The 21,906-nt window shown below is 41.7% G+C and overlaps 1 protein-coding gene across 2 annotated transcripts; it reads right to left on the bottom strand.

The window, feature by feature from the left end:
- Window positions 1-328: 328 nt before the first annotated feature.
- On the bottom strand, window positions 329-6,217 carry LOC106574334 (ATP synthase-coupling factor 6, mitochondrial). Of its 2 annotated transcripts, none has more exons than XM_014150192.2 (4): window positions 6,108-6,217; window positions 5,498-5,668; window positions 1,159-1,286; window positions 329-452 (listed from the first exon to the last, which is right to left on the bottom strand). In XM_014150192.2, exons 2-4 carry the CDS (start codon window positions 5,665-5,667, stop codon window positions 424-426), a joined length of 327 nt encoding a protein of 108 aa, XP_014005667.1. In that variant the 5' UTR covers window position 5,668; window positions 6,108-6,217; the 3' UTR covers window positions 329-423. The 2 variants fall into 2 exon arrangements, with proteins under 2 accessions (XP_014005667.1, XP_045553503.1); XM_045697547.1 differs by lacking the exon at window positions 6,108-6,217 and adding an exon at window positions 5,998-6,091.
- Between the last annotated feature and the right edge of the window lie 15,689 nt (window positions 6,218-21,906).

Raw genomic sequence — 21,906 nt, 5'->3', positions numbered from 1 at the left:
TAGTTAAAATATGACAACTACTTTTGAAAGTATTATTGTGCTACTGCATTTTTTCCCTTATAAAGAGTATGTTTCTTAGGCTATGGATGAATGGGTTGCTGTAAGTGTATTCTTTGTAAGATGTTTACTCGGTATCAAAGATTTGTACAATCATTTCTCACCACGTAGTCTTTTCCTACAGCCGCTGGAACAGGGTGGAGCGCCATGAGTCAGGCGAATGAGACTAGTGTAACGTCTCATGTTATCATTCAAAATCAGTAAATTATCAAAAATGCAAGTATCTAAGGTTGAACATGATTTGCAAAATCACTCACTATAACCCCTTGACTGATTTAGCATAAGAAAACAATGTTCTCACATTTATTAAATAGTACATTATAGGTGTGACATGTAGGACAGAGACAACGTCATCATGGCCAGTGTTCACTTGGCCACTTCCTGCAGCTGGGGCTCTGGAGAAGAGAAAAGGGAGATTGTAAGTAATGCTGGGTTGTATTCATTAGTGCATATTGTAGCAAAACGAGAAAAAAAAGCATTTATTGTTCCGGTAGTTCCTTTAATGTGCTGAATATTTTTTTTCTTCGTTTGGTTCCCTAATGAATACAACCCTGGTTGATGGTCAATGAATCATTTGAACCACCTGTCAAACTCATTCCACGGAGGGACAACTGACTGGGTTTCCACTCCTCCCTTGTACTTCATGAATTAAGGTCACTAATTAGCAAAGAACTCCCCTTACTGGTTGTCTAGGTCTTAATTGAAAGGGAAAAAAATAAAACAGACACTAGGCCCCCCATGGAATGACTGACACCCCTGCTTTAAGCATAGAATGAGTAAGCTATGTAGGGTGAGATGGTGGTATTACAATTTAGTCTGACTGAGCTACCACTAAATGCTACTACTACAGTAGAGCTGGGCGACATGGACAAAATCCATATCACAATAACGAGAAATCAAACAATACGGTAAAATGAACTTACACCCCAGTTACTTTTTAAACTACAATAAATGTCGTAGCTATCTATTGTCCCATTAGCAATTGCCCATATTTCAAAAATCACATCTCTACTGTAGGCAACTTATCATTATTAATGATATCAGTAAAATGTCTGATCATTTTCAGTTTATCGTCCCAGCTCTACAGCAGCTTTAACAAACCTGTAAATTTGAAGTCAGGGAATTTGGTGAGGTCACCGGTCCCGTATAACCTCTGCAGTTTGGTGATCTCCTCTGAGACACCCTTTTCGTAAGAGGGGCCTGCATCAACAATCCCACCTGCTGCAGCCCTGGAGGAAAGAGAGAGATGAGGAATTAACCTTAAAAAAACAACACTGTAGCATAGTGAGGGCTGACCCCATTTAGTCGAGCGATATTTCTTTAGTCGAGCAGTAGCAAAAAAGTGTTGTTTTATTACACACACACACACACAGTTGAAGTCAGAAGTTTACATACACCTTAGCCAAATACATTTCAACTCAGTTTTCCACAATCCCTGACATTTAATCATAGTAAACATTCTGTCTTAGGTCAGTTAGGATCACCACTTCATTTTAAGAAGGTCAGAATAATAGTAAAGAGAATTATTTATTTCTACTTTTATTTCTTTCATCACATTCCCAGTGGGTCAGAAGTTTACATACACTTAATTAGTATTCGGTAGCATTGTTTAACTTGGGTCAAACGTTTCAGGTAGCCTTCCACAAGCTTCCCACAATAAGTTGGGTGAATGTTGGCCCATTCCTCCTGACAGAGCTGGTGTAACTGAGTCAGGTTTGTAGGCCTCCTTGCTTGCACACGCCTTTTCAGTTCTGCCCACAAATTATCTATGGGATTGAGGTCAGAGCTTTGTGATGGCCACTCCAATACCTTGACTGTTGTCCTTAAGCCATTTTGACACAACTTTGGAAGTATGTTTGGGGTCATTGTCCATTTGGAAGACCCATTTGCGACCAAGCTTTAACTTCCTGACTGATGTCTTGAGATATTGCTCAATATAGCCACATAATTTTCCTCCCTCATGATGCCATCTATTTTGTGAAGAGCACCAGTCCCTCCTGCAGCAAAGCACCCCCACAACATGATGCTACCACCCCTGTGCTTCACAGTTGGGATGGTGTTCTTCAGCTTGCAAGCCTCCCCCTTTTTCCTCCTTGCAAGCCTCCCCCTTTTTCCTCCAAACATAACAATTGTCATTATGGCCAAACAGTTCTATTTTTGTTTCATCAGAACAGAGGACATTTCTCCAAAAAGTACAATCTTTGTCCCCATGTGCAGTTGCAAACCGTAGTCTGTTTTTTTTTTTTTTTTTTTTTTTAAATGGAGGTTTTGGAGCAGTGGCTTCTTCCTTGCTGAGCAGCCTTTCAGGTTATGTTGATATAGGACTCGTTTTACTGCGGATATAGATATTTTTGTACCGGTTTCCTCCAGCATCTTCACAAGGTCCTTTGCTGTTGTTCTGGGATTGATTTGCACTTTTTGCGTCAAAGTACACTCATCTCAAGGAGAGAGAACGCGTCGCCTTCCTGAGCGGTATGACAGCTGCGTGGTCCCATGGTGTTTCTACTTGCGTACTATTGTCTGTACAGATGGACGTGGTGCCTTCAGGCGTTTGTAAATTGCTCCCAAGGATGAACCAGACTTGTGGAGGTCTACCATTATTTTTCTGAGGTTTTGGCTGATTTCTTTAGATTTTCCCATGATGTCAAGAAAAGAGGCACAGAGTTTGAAGGTAGGCCTTGAAATACATCCACAGGTACACCTCCAATTGACTCAAATTATGTCAATTAGCCTATCAGAATCTTCTAAAGCCATGACATCATTTTCTGGAATTTTCCAAGCTGTTTAAAGGCACAGTCAACTTAGTGTATGTAAACTTCTGGCCCACTGGAATTGTGATACAGTGAATTATAAGTTAAATAATCTGTCTGTAAACAATTGTTGGAAAAATTACTTTTGTCATGCACAAAGTAGATGTCCTAGCCGACTTGCCAAAACTATAGTTTGTCAACAAGAAATGTGTGGAGTGGTTGAAAAATGAGTTTTAATGACTCCAACCTAAGTGTATGTAAACTTCCGACTTCAACTGTATATATTGTTGTGTACAAGACACCTGTCTGATTTGCCCCTGTATGTGGACTAATCCATCGTGGAGGCCTTCGGGATGGCACAGTCCATCACTCTAACACATGTGCTACTGAAATTATATATATATATATATATAACACACACATACACACACAATGGTGCAACAATAATATTTTATAACATTCGCTTTCTCCCACGTTGGCTAGTGGTCGCTGTCCGCGGTTCTGAAACACATCAGTGCGCTGTTGAATTGGCACCTTTTCCTAGACCATGTTGCTATATGTATTGTTGGATTCTAAACTTTGAACATTGAGATATTAAAGACATGATAGATCAGACACAGTGTAGAAAGACAGAGGGGCTGTGGAATGTGCTGGGTGGACGGGAGGAGATCAAAGGATTGCTATAGGGGAATCAGATCTGTGGATTAGGCGGAGGGGTTGAGGTCAGGAGGTCAGATCCCCTGAAGGGAGTAATAAGGGTTTATTATCCTGTTACATCTTATGGTTCCACAGGAAGAGGGTTGGAAAGAAGAAGGAGTGTCTAAAGTGAGGTATACCTGTGATGGTGAGAAATGTTTTTTTTTGGTCTGAATACAGCTGTGTCAACCCTTTGCTAAGAATTAAACTTGGTTAAGCTTCTCTAGTGTCCGTGGGTTACTTACTCTGGAAAAATAAGAACCTAACAGCATAATAGCAAAGTTAACCAGCATATTGGTGTTGAACAATGCAGCGGAGGCATCAGCAGAATGAGGAGACGAGAAAACAGCCCTTGCCTTATTGTCTAAGAGAAGTGAGGAAACTAACTTAATTAGGTCTATAAATCAGTAGCCTAACTATTAAATGTGCCTGGCTTTATAAATCATGCATATACAGTTGCATTTGGAAAGTATTCAGACCCCTTCACTTGGGAGCTGGTTTTCATCAAGGATCTTTGTACTTTGCCCCGTTCATCTTTCCCTCAAACCTGACTAGTCTCCCGGTCCCTGCCACTGAAAAACATCCCCGCAGCATGATGCTGCCACCACCATGCTTCACCGTAGGGATGGTGCCAGGTTTCCTCCAGATGTGACACTTGGAATTCAGGCCCAGAGTTCAATCTTGGTTTCATCAGACCAGAGAGTCTTGTTTCTCATGGTCAGAGTCCACTGAGGAGTGGCTTCCGCCTGATTAGTGGAGTGCTGCAGAGATGGTTGTCTTTCCGAAAGGTTCTCCCATCTCCACAGAGGAACTCTGGAGCTCTGTCAGAGTGACCATCGAGTTCTTGGTCACCTCCCTGACCAAGGCCCATCTCCCCTGATTGCCCAGTTTGGCTGGGCAGCCAGCTTTAGGAAGAGTCTTGGTGGTTTCAAACTTCTTCCATTTAAGAATGATGGAGGCCACCGTGTTCTTGGGGACCTTCAATGCTGCAGAAATGTTTTGGTACCCTTCCCAAGATCTGTGCCTTGACACAATCCTGTCACGGAGCTCTACTGACAATTCCTTCAAGCTAATGGCTTGGTTTTCACTCTGACATGCACTGTCAACTGTGGGAACTTATATAGACAGGTGTGCCTTTACAAATCATGTCCAATCAATTGAATTTACCACAGGTGGACTCCAGTCAAGTTGTAGAAACATCTCAAGGATGATCAATGGAAACAGGATGCACTTGAGCTCAACTTCGAGTTTTTAATACATTTACAAAAATTTCTACAAACCTGTTTTCGCTTTTATGGGGTATTGTGTGTATATTGATGAGGATTTAAAAAAATGTAATCCATTTTTTTAAAAAGGCTGTAGCGTAACAAAATGTGGAAAAAGTTGTGTTTGCTTCTGTTGAGTGTTTGTTTAATAGCCTACTTATTCCGTGAGCACCAAGCATCACAACGACATGTCAAGGAAACAACTTCACAAATTCGACTATTTTTAATAGTCTGTTGTTGCACTGGGTGAGCTCAAGAAACCGCATAAGTAGTCAGCCCTATAATTATAATACCCTATAATGAGTCAGACATGTATACCCTATAAACACACCTTCAGCATCCTATGTGTTTCATGAATCTTGCCATCTAGACATATAGGGCCGGGTTCAGAAGGGGCACAGCATTGTGGAACGTTCAGATAGAAATATAGTATGTAGAATAAACACTACTCTGACATGTACTGTGTAATCAAGAATCAAGTGTGCCAGCTCTGTTCCTGACATTTCTATTTGCAACGTCCCACAACGTTCACCCACTGAACATATGGCCCAGCCTTCTGCAAATAGCTCTGCAGTGCTAAAAGGAAGTGCAGACTCCCTGCCACCATCTGTCATGACATCACGGGTCATTCCACTTAAGCCTAGCTAACTTTTAGCCTACCAACATGAAGAAACATGTCAATTAGAGTAGGGCAGTAGGACAAATAGTGCGGTTATTTATTGCACTCACTTGCTCTTGGTGCTGTAGTCGCGGATCTTATCTAGGAATAGTTTCTGGATAGGGTCCAAGTCCTTGGCCCGGTTAAAGAGAACAGCAGACAGGCCGACATTCCTGCGCAGTGTCAATGACACGGCGGAGCGGAACAGCGAGGACAGACGGAATAGTTTATGAAGCGCCATACTGTCAAACAGAGAGAAGGACAAATTACAACAGTTAACTTTGACAGTAACGCTACCAAACTAGTTAAACTGAACATGGAACGTTATATTACCGGCGGATGCTAAACAGTGCATGTACAGTAGTTAGCCGAAGTTAACGGTTCCTAACTAGCTACTGTAGATAGCTGACGGCGGTAACGTGGCTGTGGAAACCCAACACTGTACATATCTTCCATACATGCATCTGAAGCAACAACAAAAGACATGACACTAGCTAACTTAACAGTATTAGTCGACCCTTGATAACGTTCCCTAGCTAGCTTAGCACTCGCGTTATCATGTGTCTCTTACCAGCTAGCTATAAATTGTATTAGCATGAAGATGACGAACATGTAAGATTTGTCGTTAATACAATGAAAAGGATTAGAATGCGTTTAACTCTGCTGAAAAACACCACTCACCTTGAATTTGACACTCGTTCTCAGAGTGATTACTTCCAATGTGATACGCCGCTTTGCATTGTGGGTATTTTTCAATCGGTCGGTGTTCTCGAACATCAACGTTCGTTCTGGCTGCGCATCTCTACAGCGATGTTCTTTTCAGCGCTACACATTTTTTATCATAGCAATGTGCACAGCTTTCATACCACTGACATAATAATTATGCTTTATTTGCTATCTTATTTAGTATTTTATTTCTGAAATGAAAATCAAACTAGTCAATGCCTTGAAGGTGCATATCTTTGCCCCTGTGGCAAAGCAACAACTGTCACACAAAAAAAACATACTTGCTGGATTTACACAACTGATTTCGTCTTTCTCTCAACTTCTTTGTACAGTCCTCTAAATCTGTTTTGTTTTTCTTTAGGCTATTGAAATTTGGATGTGCAGTAATCTACTGATTGTATTAATCTCATTAATCTAATTTTAGTTGTATATGATCTCCTACTGAAATAAAATAGATAATTGTAATACTATAATTAATATTATAATACTATAAATACTGTATATTTTTTATTTAACCTTTATTTAACCAGCACTAGCGGTTGGGGGGGGGGGGGGGGGGGCAGTGCCCCTGTGACAACAATTTTGGACCCCCTTGTGGCCCCCTAAATGTGGAGTATGAAATAATTTTTACATAACTAATTTTTGCTATCGTTCTTTTTTTACGTCCGTTATTAGACAGTGGCAACGATGATGATTATGAACATGGTCTTTTGCCTGCTAATGCCTGCAATGCAGTGAAGAAAACGATATGACAATAATAACGTCTAATGTAACTGGCCCCTCTAACAGTACAACTGGCCCCAGCTTGGCCCCCCCAGTTGAAATGGTCTAGAACCGCCACTGCAGTTGAGAACAAGTTCTCATTTACAACTGCGACCTGGCCAAGATAAAGCAAAGCAGTGCGACAAAAACAACAACACAGAGTTACACATAAACAAACGTACAGTCAATAACACATCAGAAAAATGTATGTACAGTGTGTGCAAATGTAGTAAGATTAGGGAGGTAAGGCAATAAATAGTCCATAGAGGCAAAATAATGACAATTTAGCAATAACACTGGAGTGATAGATGTGCAGATGATGATGTGCAAGTAGAGACACAGGTGCAAAAAGCAAAAAAATATATAGAATAATATGGGGATGAGGTAGTTGGGTGTGCTATTTACAGATGGGCTGTGTACAGGTACAGTGATCGGTAAGCTGCTCTGACAGCAGATGCTTAAAGTTAGAGAGGGAGATAAAAGTCTCCAGCTTCAGTGATTTTTGCAATTTGTTCCAGTCATTGGCAGCAGAGAACTGGAAGGAAAGACAGCCAAAATAGGTGTTGGCTTTGGGGATGACCAGTGAAATATACCTGCTGGAGCGCGTGCTACGGGTGGGTGTTGCTATGGTGGCCAGTGAGCTGAGATAAGGCGGGGCTTTACCTAGCAAAGACTTATAGATGACCTGGAGCCAGTGGGTTTGCCAACGAATAGGTAGCGAGGGCCAGCCAATGAGAGCATACAGGTCGCAGTGGTGGGTAGTATATGGGGCTTTGGTGACAAAACTAATGGCACTGTGATAGACTACATCCAATTTGCTGAGTAGAGTGTTGGAGGCTATTTTGTAAATGACATCGCCGAAGTCAAGGATCAGTAGGATAGTCAATTTTACGAGGGTATGTTTGGCAGCATGAATGAAGGAGGCTTTGTTGCAAAATAGGAAGCCAATTCTAGATTTAATTTTGGATTGGAGATGCTTAATGTGAGTCTGGAAGGAGAGTTTACAGTCTAACCAGACACCTAGGTATTTGTAGTTGTCCACATATTCTAAATCAGAACCTGGCATTGAAGCTCGTTTGGAGGTTTGTTAACAGTGTCCAAAGAAGGGCCAGATGTGAAGAGAATGGTATCGTCTGCATAGAGGTGGATCAGAGAATCACCAGCAGCAAGAGTGACATCATTGATATATACAGAGAAAAGAGTCGGCCCGAGAATTGAACCATGTGGCACCCCCATAGAGACTGCCAGAGGTACGGACAACAGGCCCTCCGATTTGACACACTGAACTCTGTCTGAGAAGTAGTTGGTGAACCAGGCGAGGCAGTCATTTGAGAAACCAAGGCTATTGAGTCTGCCGATAAGAATGCGGTGATTGACAGAGTCGATAGCCTTGGCCAGGTCGATGAAGACGGCTGCACAGTACTGTCTTTTATCAATGGCGGTTATGATATCGTTTAGGACCTTGAGCGTGGCTGAGGTGCACCCATGACCAGCTTGGGAACTAGATTGTATAGTGGAGAAGGTACGGTGGGATTCGAAATGGTCGGTGATCTGTTAACTTGGCTTTCGAAGATTTTAGAAAGGCAGGGCAGGATGAATATAGGTCTATAACAGTTTGGGTCTAGAGTGTCTCCCCCTTTGAAGAGGGGGATGAGCAATCATGTGGTGTTGATCAAAGCAAAATCAAACAGGACAAAAACATACATATCTTTTCAATTACATACCTTCCTACTCTCTCAGAAAAAGAGGTACATAATTGTAGCCTAGTCTAGGCCTACTTAAATGGGTACAAACTAGAGGGCTGCATTCCCATGTGATACCTGCGGGACCCGACAGAGATCATTGCGGCGCAGTCTGCATTTTTCATGCAGCGGTTGGGAGTGAGCAGTCAGAGACTACTTAGGGAGAATGTCAATGACTTAGCAGTGTAGTGCCAGGACAACAATCTCTCCAACAATCTCTCCTTCAACGTCAGTTTGACCAATGAGCTAATAGTAGACTATAGGAGAAAGAGGGGACAGCACGCCCTCATCCACATCGACAGGGATGTTGTGGGGCAAGTTAGGAGCTTCAAGCTCCTTGGCGTACACATCACTAAGGACTTAACATGGTCCACACACACACACGCACAGTCCTGAACAGGGCACGGCAGTGCCTCTTTCACCTCATAAGGCTGAATAGATTTGGCATGGGCCCTCAGATCCTCAAAAAATTCTACAGCTGCACAATCATGAGCATCTTGACTGGTTTCATCACCACTTGGTATTGCAATTACACCCCCCTTGATCACAAAGCGCTAGAAAGGGTGGTGCGGACAGCCCAGTACATCATTTTGGCCAAGCTCCCGGCCATCCAGGACCTCGGTAGTTATGAGACTTGAAATTGAGCTTAGGTGCATCCTGTTTCCATTGATTATCCCTGAGATGTTTCTACAACTTCATTGGAGTCCACCTGTGGTAAATTCAATTGATTGGACATGATTTTGAAACGCACCCACGTCTATATAAGGTCCCACAGTTGACATTGCATGTCAGAGCAAAAGCCAAACCATGAGGTCAAAGGAATTGTCCGTAGATGTCCAAGACAGGATTGTGTCGAGGCATAGATCTGGGGAAGAGCACCAAAAAATATCTCTAACATTGAAGGTCCCCAAGAACATAGTGACCTCCATCATTCTTAAATGGAAGAAGTTTGGAACTGTCACATCCTGACTAGTAAAAGGGGTTATTTGTCATTGTAGTTTGGTCAGGGCGTGGCAGGGGGTGTTTGTTTTGTGTGTTTCGGTGTTTTTGGTTTATGTTCTATATTTTCTATTTCTATGTGTATATCTAGTTTTCTATTTCTATGTTGGGTTTTTGGCAATGACATCCAATTAGAGGCAGCTGGTTGTCGTTGTCTCTAATTGGAGGCCATATTTAGTTGGGTTTGTTTTCACTTGTGTTTTGTGAGTGGTTATTTTCTGTATAGCCTGGGAGCCTTATGGAACTGTTTTTGTTGTTTGTTTATTTTGTTTAAGTGTTTTCTTTAAATAAATTAAGAAGATGAGCACTTTGCCCACTGCGCCTTGGTCCTATCCTTACGACGTTTATGACAGGAACCATCAAGACACTTCCTAGAGCTGGCCATCCGGCCAAACTGAGCAATCGGGGGAGAAGGGCCTTGGTCAGGGAGGTAACCAAGAACCCGATGGTCACTCTGAAGGAGCTTCAGAGTCCCTCTATAGAGCTGGGAGAATCTTCCAGAAGGACAACCATCTCTGCAGCACTCCACCAATCAGGCCTTTATGGTAGAGTTGCCAGACTGAAGCCACTCCTCAGTTAAAGGCACATGACAGCCTGCTTAGAGTTTCCAAAAAGGCACAGAAAGACTCTCAGACCATGAGAAACACGATTCTCTGGTCTGATGAAACCAAGATTGAACTCTGGGCCTGAATGCCAATCGTCACGTCTGGAGGAAACCTAGCACCATCTCATGGTGGTGGCAGCATCATGCTGTGGGGATGTTTTTCAACGGCAGGGACTGGTAGACTAGTCAGGATCGAGGGAAAGATGAACAGAGCAAAGTACAGAGAGATCCTCAATGAAAACCTGCTCCAGAGCGCTTAGGACATCAGACTGGGTCAAAGGTTTACCTTCCAACAGGACAACGACACTAAGCACACAACCAAGACAATGCAGGAGTGGTTTCGGGACAAGTCTCTGAATGTCCCTGAGTGGCCCAGCCAGAGCTCGGACTTTAACCTGATCGAACAATCTCTGGAGAGACCTGAAAATAGCTGTGCAGCGACGCTCCCCATCCAATCTGTCAGAGCTTGAGGGGATCTGCAGAGAAGAATGTGAGGAACTCCCCAAATACTGGTGACTGGTGGGCACAAGGCTGTAATCGCCGCCAAAGGTGCTTCAACAAAGTAAAGGGTCTGAATACTTATGTAAATGTGATATTTCAGCATTTTATTTAACTTTTTTTTAGCAAATGTTTTTGCTTGGTTTTTATGGGGTATTGTGTATAGATTGTTGAGGATTTACAAAATAAAAAAAATGTAGAATAAGGCTGTAGCATAACAAAATGTGGAAAAAGTCAAGGGGTCTGAATACTTTCCGAAGGTACTGTATTTTATTGTGTTAGTTTCTATTACATGTTTTATTATGTTTAAACTCTGCATTGTTGGGAAAGGTTCGTAAGCAAACATTTGACTGTAAAGTCTGCCCCACCTGTATTCAGCGCATATGATAAATACACGTTTATTTGATTAACAAATAAAAAAAATTGTCCCGTAGATTATTTGTAAACGGTCGTCGTTCAGCATTTAGTGTGATGGGGCCTCCGCAGAAGTCAGAGCATTCATACCTCTTGCGCTTCGCAGAGCTGTTTTGAAGGAATTTGGCAAGGAAGTGAGCTTGTGTTTATGTAGGACCTCCTGCCCCACCTACCGTCAACCTATAACGTAAATGCGGAGCTATACAGAGCCCTTCCGCATTGTTAAAACAGTTGGGGAGCGCACAGCGATGCGGCAAGGAGCGAGAAGTCAGAGCGTCCATACTTCTGGCGCTTCGGGGAGCTATCATAGGCATCCACACCACTCGTAGTGATTCAGGGCTAATCTCTATAGCCATCCAGGTAATTACAAGCAATTGGCTAAACAAAAAAGACAACACCTTACCTCGTCTGAGATAATGGATTCCGTTTCCCGGTGCTTGACACAGGAGCTCAGCAAAGATAGCATGAAGTAAAAAAAAAACTTCACCGTTGTCCCACCTGCATCTCCATCCCAAATCTCCCCATTTCACCACAGCAAAATGTGCCTACATTTAGGCTATTGTTTATACTGTATGTGTATTTAACACTATGTTGAGGTAAAAATTGGAGTATAATAATTGTATGGATGTCAAGCCTTGAATGGGTGCCATGTCATTGTCATCAATTAACTGCATTACCATACAGTTAAAAACTAATTTGACCAACAACAAAAAAATGTACCTGAAAAGGGACAACTTCTAAATGTTATGCAGCGGAAACAGCAGACTATATCCAAATCGGATTTTTTGTAACTACATTGTGGGCCTGTTACAATACATCAATCATTAGGATTTGACAAATATCCACTTTGTTAGAACAGATTTATTGAACGTGTGCCAATCCTTCTATCCCCATGGTCTGCATTCCATTGACTTCTTCACCGCACCTATCCTCATTACCTCCCCGATCTCTTTTTTGTAAAAAAAAATATGTATTAGGGGGTAGATCAGCTTTAATAATGCAGATAGATTGTGCCTTCCATCAATCTAATTGTCTGCATTGTTTCCAGTCCCTTCAATTTTTTGTTGTAAATATACAGTACCAGTCAAAAGTTTGGACACACCCACTCATTCCAGGGTTTTTGTTTGTTTGTACTATTTTCCACATTGTATAATAATAGTGAATACATCAACTATGAAATAACACATATGGAATCATGTAGTAACCAAAAAAGTGTTAAACAAATAAAAAAATATTTTATATTTGAGATTCTTCAAAGTAGCCACCCTTTGCCTTGGATGACAGCTTTGCACACTCTTGGCATTCTCTCAACCTGCTTCACCTGGAATGCTTTTCCAGCCGTCTTGAAGGAATTCCCACATATGCTGAGCACTTGATGGCTGCTTTTTCGATTTACTATATATTTGTCAACTGTACTCTGATGTTTCACAAAAGTTTAGAACATTTATATTCTCATAGATTGTACATATTGTAAATTAAAGATAAACATTTTTACTAAGAGTATTATCATATTATTAATCGATTGACTATTACTTTTTAAATCACCCAGCAGTGCTATTTGCAGAGTAAGCGCCAGGTGAATGTTGCAATTCTTCAGCCACTCCTGAACTTGCGACCAAAAACATAAAACTACATATGGACAGTACCAAAACAAATTATCGAATGATTCTGTCTCGTTGCAGCAAGATCTGCAGAGCTGGGATGGTTGTATCTATATAACATTCTATTGGTTGCAAGAATTTTGTATAATAATTTAAATTGAAAATCTCTACGTTTTGAATCCGGCTTCATTTTGTGTATCAGTTCCATGTGTCATGGAATCGGTACATCAAAAATCTCTTCCCAACTATTTTGCAATCTATGTGGCACAGCAGTCATTTTTTGGGGTCCTTAAATGAAACTGGTATACTTTTTTATTTATCACAATTGTCTTTAGCCAATTTTGGTCTTTAATGCAGGTCCCGACAGACAAGTTCCTTACTTTCTCCCCCTTCTACTTGCCTTTTCCATTTTTGCGGTAATGCTGCAATTAGTTGGTTGTAATTTTGAGTAGAGCAGACATTTCCATATATTTCCCCGATCTCTTTACAGGAGTTCAAACTCATTTTCGTGTCTTTGAAATCCCGACAAGGTTTCATAAAGATATTTTTTTATTTGTGAATTTGTTCTGAAAGCCTTTCATCAAAGTACTCCATGTTTGTTGTCAAGGAAGTGAGTTTGTATTTATACAGGATAAACCGCCCCCATCTACCGTCAACCAATCATGTCAATGTTGAGCTATATGCAGCTATGCGGAGCCCTCCTCATTGTACAAAATTTGGGTGGCGATGCGGTACAAAGCTTGATTTGGTGTTGCGTCACCCTCCGTACGGAGCCTCTGGGTTGCATTGCCAGAGCAAGCATAAATTGGCATTACCTCTCCTCTCCTAGTTGGCTTTACCTCAGTCCTCTACTGTTTTTAATGTACATCTGTGATATTTATTACCCCCATACAAGAGCGGGACAAGTGGCCCAGTTCGCAGCAGATCTCTGTTATTGGGCCTGTATTATTGGGCCTTTGCCCATGCTGGAAAAAAGCTACAGAGGAGCATAACAGAGATCGAGAACTGGGCCAATCTGTGGTGGCTCAAGCTCAACCCCTTGAATACCCAGTGCTTACTCTTCTCCAGAAACCCCAAAAGAACCAAGCAAGTGCGCCTTAAACTGTATATACAGGCACTCCAGACGACCCCAATAGTTAAGTTCCTCGGGGTCACATTTCAGGAAAATATGTCCGGGAGTGCCCACATAGAATGCCTGGAGAAAGAGGGAAGGAAGCTCTGCAGAAGAAAAGGAGGAGCAACGCCCGGAACAGTCATCAAATCAAATCAAATCAAATTTATTTTTATATAGCCCTTCGTACATCAGCTGATATCTCAAAGTGCTGTACAGAAACCCAGCCTAAAACCCCAAACAGCAAGCAAAGCATGTGAAAGAAGCACGGTGGCTAGGAAAAACTCCCTAGGAAAAACTCCCTAGAAAGGCCAAAAACCTAGGAAGAAACCTAGAGAGGAACCAGGCTATGAGGGGTGGCCAGTCCTCTTCTGGCTGTGCAGGGTGGATATTATAACAGAACATGGTCAAGATGTTAAATTGTTAAAATGTTCATAAATGACCAGCATGGTCAAATAATAATAATCATAGTAGTTGTCGAGGGTGCAACAAGCACGTCCCGTGAACAGGTCAGGGTTCCATAGCCGCAGGCAGAACAGTTGAAACTGGAGCAGCAGCAGGCCAGGTGGACTGGGGACAGCAAGGAGTCATCATGCCAGGTAGTCCTGAGGCATGGTCCTAGGGCTCAGGTCCTCCGAGAGAAAGACAGAAAGAGAGAATTAGAGAGAGCATATTTAAATTCACACAGGACACCGGATAAGACAAGAGAAATACTCCAGATGTAACAGACTGACCCTAGCCCCCCGACACATAAACTACTGCAGCATAAATACTGGAGGCTGAGACAGGAGGGATCAGAAGACACTGTGGCCCCGTCCGATGATACCCCCGGACAGGGCCAAACAGGCAGGATATAACCCCACCCACTTTGCCAAAGCACAGCCCCCACACCACTAGAGGGATGTCTCCAACCACCAACTTACCGTCCTAAGACGAGGCCGAGTATAGCCCACAACGATCTCCGCCATGGCACAACCCAAGGGGGGCGCCAACCCAGACAGGAAGACCACGTCAGTGACTCAACCCACTCAAGTGACGCACCCCTCCCATGGACGGCATGGAAGAACACCAGTAAGCCAGTGACTCAGCCCCTGTAAAAGGGTTAGAGGCAGAGAATCCCAGTGGAAAGAGGGGAACCGGCAAGGCAGAGACAGCAAGGGCGGTTCGTTGCTCCAGCCTTTCCGTTCACCTTCACACTCCTGGGCCAGACTATACTTAATCATAGGACCTACTGAAGAGATAAGTCTTCAGTAAAGACTTAAAGGTTGAGACTGAGTCTGCGTCTCTCACATTGGTAGGCAGACCATTCCATAAAAATGGAGCTCTATAGGAGAAAGCCCTACCTCCAGCCGTTTGCTTAGAAATTCTAGGGACAATTAGGAGGCCTGCGTCTTGTGACCGTAGTGTACGTGTAGGTATGTACGGCAGGACCAAATCGGAAAGATAGGTAGGAGCAAGCCCATGTAATGCTTTGTAGGTTAGCAGTAAAACCTTGAAATCAGCCCTTGCCTTAACAGGAAGCCAGTGTAGGGAGGCTAGCACTCGAGTAATATGATCAATTTTTTTGGTTCTAGTCAGGATTCTAGCAGCCGTATTTAGCACTAACTGAAGTTTATTTAGTGCTTTATCCGGGTAGCCGGAAAGTAGAGCATTGCAGTAGTCCAGCCTAGAAGTAACAAAAGCATGGATTAATTTTTCTGCGTCATTTTTGGACAGAAAATTTCAGATTTTTGCAATGTTACGTAGATGGAAAAAAGCTGTCCTTGAAACAGTCTTGATATGTTCTTCAAAAGAGAGATCAGGGTCCAGAGTAACGCCGAGGTCTTTCACAGTTTTATTTGAGACGACTGTACAACCATCCAGATTAATTGTCAGATTCAACAGAAGATCTCTTTGTTTCTTGGGACCTAGAACAAGCATCTCTGTTTTGTCCGAGTTTAAAAGTAGAAAGTTTGCAGCCATCCACTTCTTTATGTCTGAAACACAGGCTTCTAGCGAGGGCAATTTTGGGGCTTCACCATGTTTCATTGAAATGTACAGCTGTGTGTCGTCCGCATAGCAGTGAAATTTAACATTATGTTTTCGAATGACATCCCCAAGAGGTAAAATATATAGTGAAAACAATAGTGGTCCTAAAACAGAACCTTGAGGAACACCGAAATTTACAATTGATTTGTCAGAGGACAAACCATTCACAGAGACAAACTGATATCTTTCCGACAGATAAGATCTAAACCAGGCCAGAACTTGTCCATGTAGACCAATTTGGGTTTCCAATCTCTCCAAAAGAATGTGGTGATCGATGGTATCAAAAGCGGCACTAAGATCTAGGAGCACGAGGACAGATGCAGAGCCTCGGTCTGACGTCATTAAAAGGTCATTTACCACCTTCACAAGTGCAGTCTCAGTGCTATGATGGGGTCTAAAACCAGACTGAAGCGTTTCGTATACATTATTTGTCTTCAGGAAGGCAGTGAGTTGCTGTGCAACAGCTTTTTCTAAAATTTTTGAGAGGAATGGAAGATTCGATATAGGCCGATAGTTTTTTATAATTTCTGGATCAAGATTCGGCTTTTTCAAGAGAGGCTTTATTACTGCCACTTTTAGTGAGCTTGGTACACATCCGGTGGATAGAGAGCCGTTTATTATGTTCAACATAGGAGGGCCAAGCACAGGAAGCAGCTCTTTCAGTAGTTTAGTTGGAATAGGGTCCAGTATGCAGCTTGAGGGTTTGGAGGCCATGATTATTTTCATCATTGTGTCAAGAGATATAGTACTAAAACACTTTAGTATCTCCCTTGATCCTAGGTCCTGGCAGAGTTGTGTAGACTCAGGACAATGGAGCTTTGGAGGAATACCCAGATTTAAAGAGGAGTCTGTAATTTGCTTTCTAATGATCATGATCTTTTCCTCAAAGAAGTTCATACATTTATTACTGCTGAAGTGAAAGCCATCCTCCATTTGCGAAGGCTGCTTTTTAGTTAGCTTTGCGACAGTATCAAAAAGACATTTCGTATTGTTCTTATTTTCCTCAATTAAGTTGGAAAAATAGGATGATCGAGCAGCAGTGAGGGCTCTTCGATACTGCACGGTACTGTCTTTCCAAGCTAGTCGGAAGACTTCCAGTTTGGTGTGGCGCCATTTCCGTTCCAATTTTCTGGAAGCTTGCTTCAGAGCTCGTGTATTTTCTGTATACCAGGGTGCTAGTTTCTTATGACAGATGTTTTTAGTTTTTAGGGGTGCAACTGCATCTAGGGTATTGCGCAAGATTAAATTGAGTTCCTCGGTTAGGTGGTTAACTGATTTTTGTCCTCTGACGTCCTTGGGTAGGCAGAGGCAGTCTGGAAGGGCATCAAGGAATCTTTGGGTTGTCCGAGAATTTATAGCACGACTTTTAATGCTCCTTGGTTGGGGTCTGAGCAGATTATTTGTTGCAATTGCAAACGTAATAAAATGGTGGTCCGATAGTCCAGGATTATGAGGAAAAACATTAAGATCCACAACATTTATTCCATGGGACAAAACTAGGTCCAGAGTATGACTGTGGCAGTGAGTAGGTCCAGAGACACGTTGGACAAAACCCACTGAGTCGATGATGGCTCCGAAAGCCTTTTGGAGTGGGTCTGTGGACTTTTCCATGTGAATGTTAAAGTCACCAAAAATTAGAATATTATCTGCTATGACTACAAGATCCGATAGGAATTCAGGGAACTCAGTGAGAAACACTGCATATGGCCCAGGAGGCCTGTAAACAGTAGCTATAAAGTAAACAGTAGCTATAAAATCAGAGAGTACCAGAGATTAGAGGTCGACCGATTAATTATGACATAACATTGAAGGTTGCGCAAAATAACAGCAATATTTAGACTTAGGGATGCCACCCGTTAGATAAAATACGTAACGGTTCCGTATTTCACTGAAAGAATTAACATTTTGTTTTCGAAATGATAGTTTCCGGATTTGACCATATTAATGACCTGTGTTTATTTTATTATAATTAAGTCTATGATTTGATATCTGATAGAGCAGTCTGACTGAGCGATGGTAGGCAGCAGCAGGCTCGATGCATTCATTCAAACAGCACTTTACTGTGTTTGCCAGCAGCTCTTCGCAACGCTTGAAGCACACCGCTGTTTATGACTTCAAGCCTATCAACTCACGAGATTAGGCTGGCAATACTATAGTGCCTATAAGAACATCCAATAGTCAAAGGTATATGAAATACAAATAGTATAGAGAGAAATAGTCCTATAATTCCTATAATAACTACAACCTAAAACTTCTTAACTGGGAATATTGAAGACTCATGTTAAAAGGAAGCACCAGCTTTCATATGTTCTCATGTTCTGAGCAAAGAACTTAAACGTTAGCTTTTTTACATGGCACATATTGCACTTTTTTCTCCAACACTGTGTTTTTGCATTATTTAAACCAAATTGAACGTTTCATTATTTATTTGAGACAAAATAGATTTTATTTATGTATTATATAAAGTTAAAATAAAAGTGTTAATTCAGTAATGTTGTAATTGTCATTATTACAAATATATATATAAAAATCGTCCGATTAATCGGTATCGGCTTTTTTTGGTCCTCCAATAATCGGTATCAGTATCAGCGTTGAAAAATCATAATCGGTCGACCTCTACCAGAGATACACCCGGACGCTCTTTGAGAATGCTACACCAGCCTGGTGTATCGTAGGGAGGTCTCATGTCAGAAAACTTCAGACCATTCAAAACCTTGACATCAAGATGGCAGACAGACTCGCCACGTACACAAACACACACTAAATACATTAACTTTCAGGCTTGAGAACAGTAGAGGAGAGGATGGCTGTTCTGGGGCGCAGGTTTACCCTCAGGTCGGTGGACATTCCATCTCTGAAACCCATGATTCGGAGGAACAAGCTGCCCCTCCCAGATTTGTATCCAGCATTGAGCATATCACTTTTAAACCACTTAAAAAAACTATTTGGATATCTGATGGATTTCATTGCGATTTTATACACTCTTATTCCCGCTGATACAGTTGAAGTCAGACCTTAGCCAAATACATTTAAACTCAATTTTCACAATTCCTGACTTTTCATCATAGTAAAAATTGTCTTAGGTCAGTCAGCATCACCACTTTATTTTAAGAATGTGAAATGTCAGAATAATAGTAGAGAGAATGATTTATTTCAGCTTTTATTTCTTTCATCACATTCCCAGTGGATCAGAAGTTTACATACATTCAATTAGTATTTTGTAGCATTGCCTTTAAATTGTTTATCTTGGGTCAAACATTCCGGGTAGCCTTCCACAAGCTTTCCACAATAAATTGGGTGAATTTTTGCCCATTCCTCCTGACAGAGCTGGTGTAACTGAGTTGGGTTTTTAGGCCTCCTTGCTCTCACACACTTTTTCAGTTCTGCCCACACATTTTCTATAGGATTGAGGTCAGGGCTTTGTGATGGCCACTCTAATACCTTGACTTTGTTGTCCTTAAGCCATTTTGCCACAACTTTGGAAGTATGCTTGGGGTCATTGTCCATTTGGAAGACCCATTTGCAACCAAGCTTTAACTTCCTGACTGATGTCTTAAGATGTTGCTTCAATATATATAGGTCTTGGCTGATTTCTTTTGATTTTCACATGATGTCAAGCAAAGAGGCACTGAGTTTGAAGGTAGGAAATACATCCACAGGTACACCTCAAATTGACTCATGTGATGTCAATTAGCCTATCAGAAGCTTCTAAAGCCATGAATTTTCCAAGCTGTTTAAAGGCACAGTCAACTTAGTGTATGTAAACTTCTGGCCCACTGGAATTGTGATACAGTGAATTATAAGTGAAATAATCTGTCTGTAAACAATTGTTGGAAAAATGACTTGTGTCATGCACAAAGTAGATGTCCTAACTGACTTGCTAAAACTATAGTTTGTTAACAAGACATTTTTGGAGTGGTTGAAAAACGAGTTTTAATGACTCCAACATAAATGTATGTAAACTTCCCACTTCAACTGTAACTATTTGTTCAGCACTTTTGAAATATACAGCGACAGAATTGAGAACATGGGGCATTCTTACAGTTTTCTCCCTGTACAACAAGTCGGAACCATAAGATAAATAAAGGGGGTATAGAAGCAGACAATGAAAGTTCTTACAATATTCAATGATTACATTTCTCTAAAACATGCTATAGGCTACATGTGCAGAACAGTAGGCTAAGTTATGAGGGGGAAAGGGACCAAATTATTAGGGTGAGGCACAAGGGCTACTAACAGCTTACTACACAACATACACTTAGTATTACTTTCTTAGCTACAGTATACATATATCCCTGGCATATTACATCATTTATGCAGCAGCATACAAGACATTTTTGGACTCAACTTGTTGTGCTGTGCTCACTTAAGAAGGAAGGTAGCAAACTTTGTCATCAATGTCTTACATTCTCTGGATTTTTGGTGCTTTCAAGACAACTGGGAATGACAACAAGGTCGAATCATGACATCAGTGATCTTCAGGTCGGAGCTCTAGAAAGAGGCCCGAGTTCCCGACTTGGAATTCCGAGTTGTATGACCGAGTTGGAGCTCGTTTTTTTCGGAGTTCCCAGTTGTCTTGAACTGACTGAAGTCTGAGATTTCCCAGTTCCGAGTTTCCAGTTGTTTGAACGTGGCAGAAGTCGTGCTGGATTGAAATCTATATCAGCACCCAAGGTGCTTAAATTTTCGAGCTCTCTCTGTAGATTTTGCTGTGACGTACTGTAGAGTCCCCATGAGTGACAGAACACTGAGCCAATCACAGCACAACTAGAGAACATTACCAACCCCTATGCTCCGTATTTTCCGCTGGTTGCCCCACCATCACAGAAAGCACTGAGCTAGGCCGAAACACCTGCATTTTGGAGCTGCCTTACTCAAGAAAGCAAAAAACTAAACTATTAACTCAATTATACATTTGTTTTTGTTGCAAACTGATATGTGACATGTTATTTGAGCATTAATACATGCAAAGCACGCAAAAAAAAAGTTTATTTTAGCTAAACAGTTGGTGCTCTTCCCCACCTGCCCTGAATGATGGGTCACCACTGGGTATAACATTTGTTTATCTGTAACTTTCGCACTCATTATTCATTCAGGTCTGTCCGCAATTATGGTACTTTGCAGTACATAGGGTGCTTATATACCTTAAAAGGAGCCAATAGTGTACCATATAGTCCACAGGTATAAAATTGTACGTTTAGAAATATATACTTTTGCCTTTTTAGGGTACCACCACAGTGATAAAGCCATTTGTTCTTTTTAAGTGGCAAAAATGTATCTCTTCTCTATATCAAGTCCCTCACATGTACACACCTCTTTGCTATACCAATTTTGACACCAACGAAGCAAATTCAGGGAGAAGCCCAGTCCAGGACTCAAGCCTGGGCACTGCAATTGTCAAGCTAATACCCTAACCATTACAACCAAGAGGTCGCTACAATATTAAATTAGTTATTTGTCACATGCTCTTATGTAAGCCTTTAGAAAGACTTCAGAACTGGCACCAGACATGCTCAAACTTTAATATAACAATACACCACTTTAAACTGGTACAACACATCCATTCAAGGTTAGTGAAAACCCACGTCCACCCTGGGAAGCAGAAATGTACCTTCAAAGGTACATTGCGTATATTGATCTTTTGTAACCCAGGGAACAATACTGTACCCTAACCGTGTCTGTCAACAGTGCCTGCCGACATTTGGACTGCAGTGACCAGAATGAATTGAATGTTAAGTGTGTGTGATTGTGAATCCACACACATGGGTAATTAAGGTGTGGTCTTTGTGCATCCACTAGGGGACAACACTTATTTTTTCTCCTTTGGTACCTTCAGTATCAGTAGAAAACAAAATCTAGATCAGGGAATCATTTGGTCCTGTGCTTAAAAGGAGGTAGTGCATAATTCATAAACACACACTATAATTCTAATGGGCGTTGACGGCAGTGAAAATATCCAACCCCCAAGACTTAGGAGCCATGACTCAGTGAGAGC

This window comes from Salmo salar, chromosome ssa16, assembly GCF_905237065.1.
Source record: "Salmo salar chromosome ssa16, Ssal_v3.1, whole genome shotgun sequence".
Taxonomy (NCBI): Eukaryota; Metazoa; Chordata; class Actinopteri; order Salmoniformes; family Salmonidae; genus Salmo; species Salmo salar.
Note: the sequence above shows the minus strand (reverse complement) of the source record. Positions and strands in the feature narration are given on the sequence as shown.

Coding starts and splice junctions, on each gene's coding strand:
- LOC106574334 (XM_045697547.1), bottom strand. CDS start 6,038: ATGTTCGTCATCTTCATGCTAATACAATTTATAGCTAGCTG. Junction 1,287..5,497: donor GACTACAGCACCAAGAGCAA/GTGAGTGCAATA, acceptor TCTTTCCTCCAG/GGCTGCAGCAGGTGGGATTG. Junction 453..1,158: donor CCCTGACTTCAAATTTACAG/GTTTGTTAAAGC, acceptor TCTCTTCTCCAG/AGCCCCAGCTGCAGGAAGTG.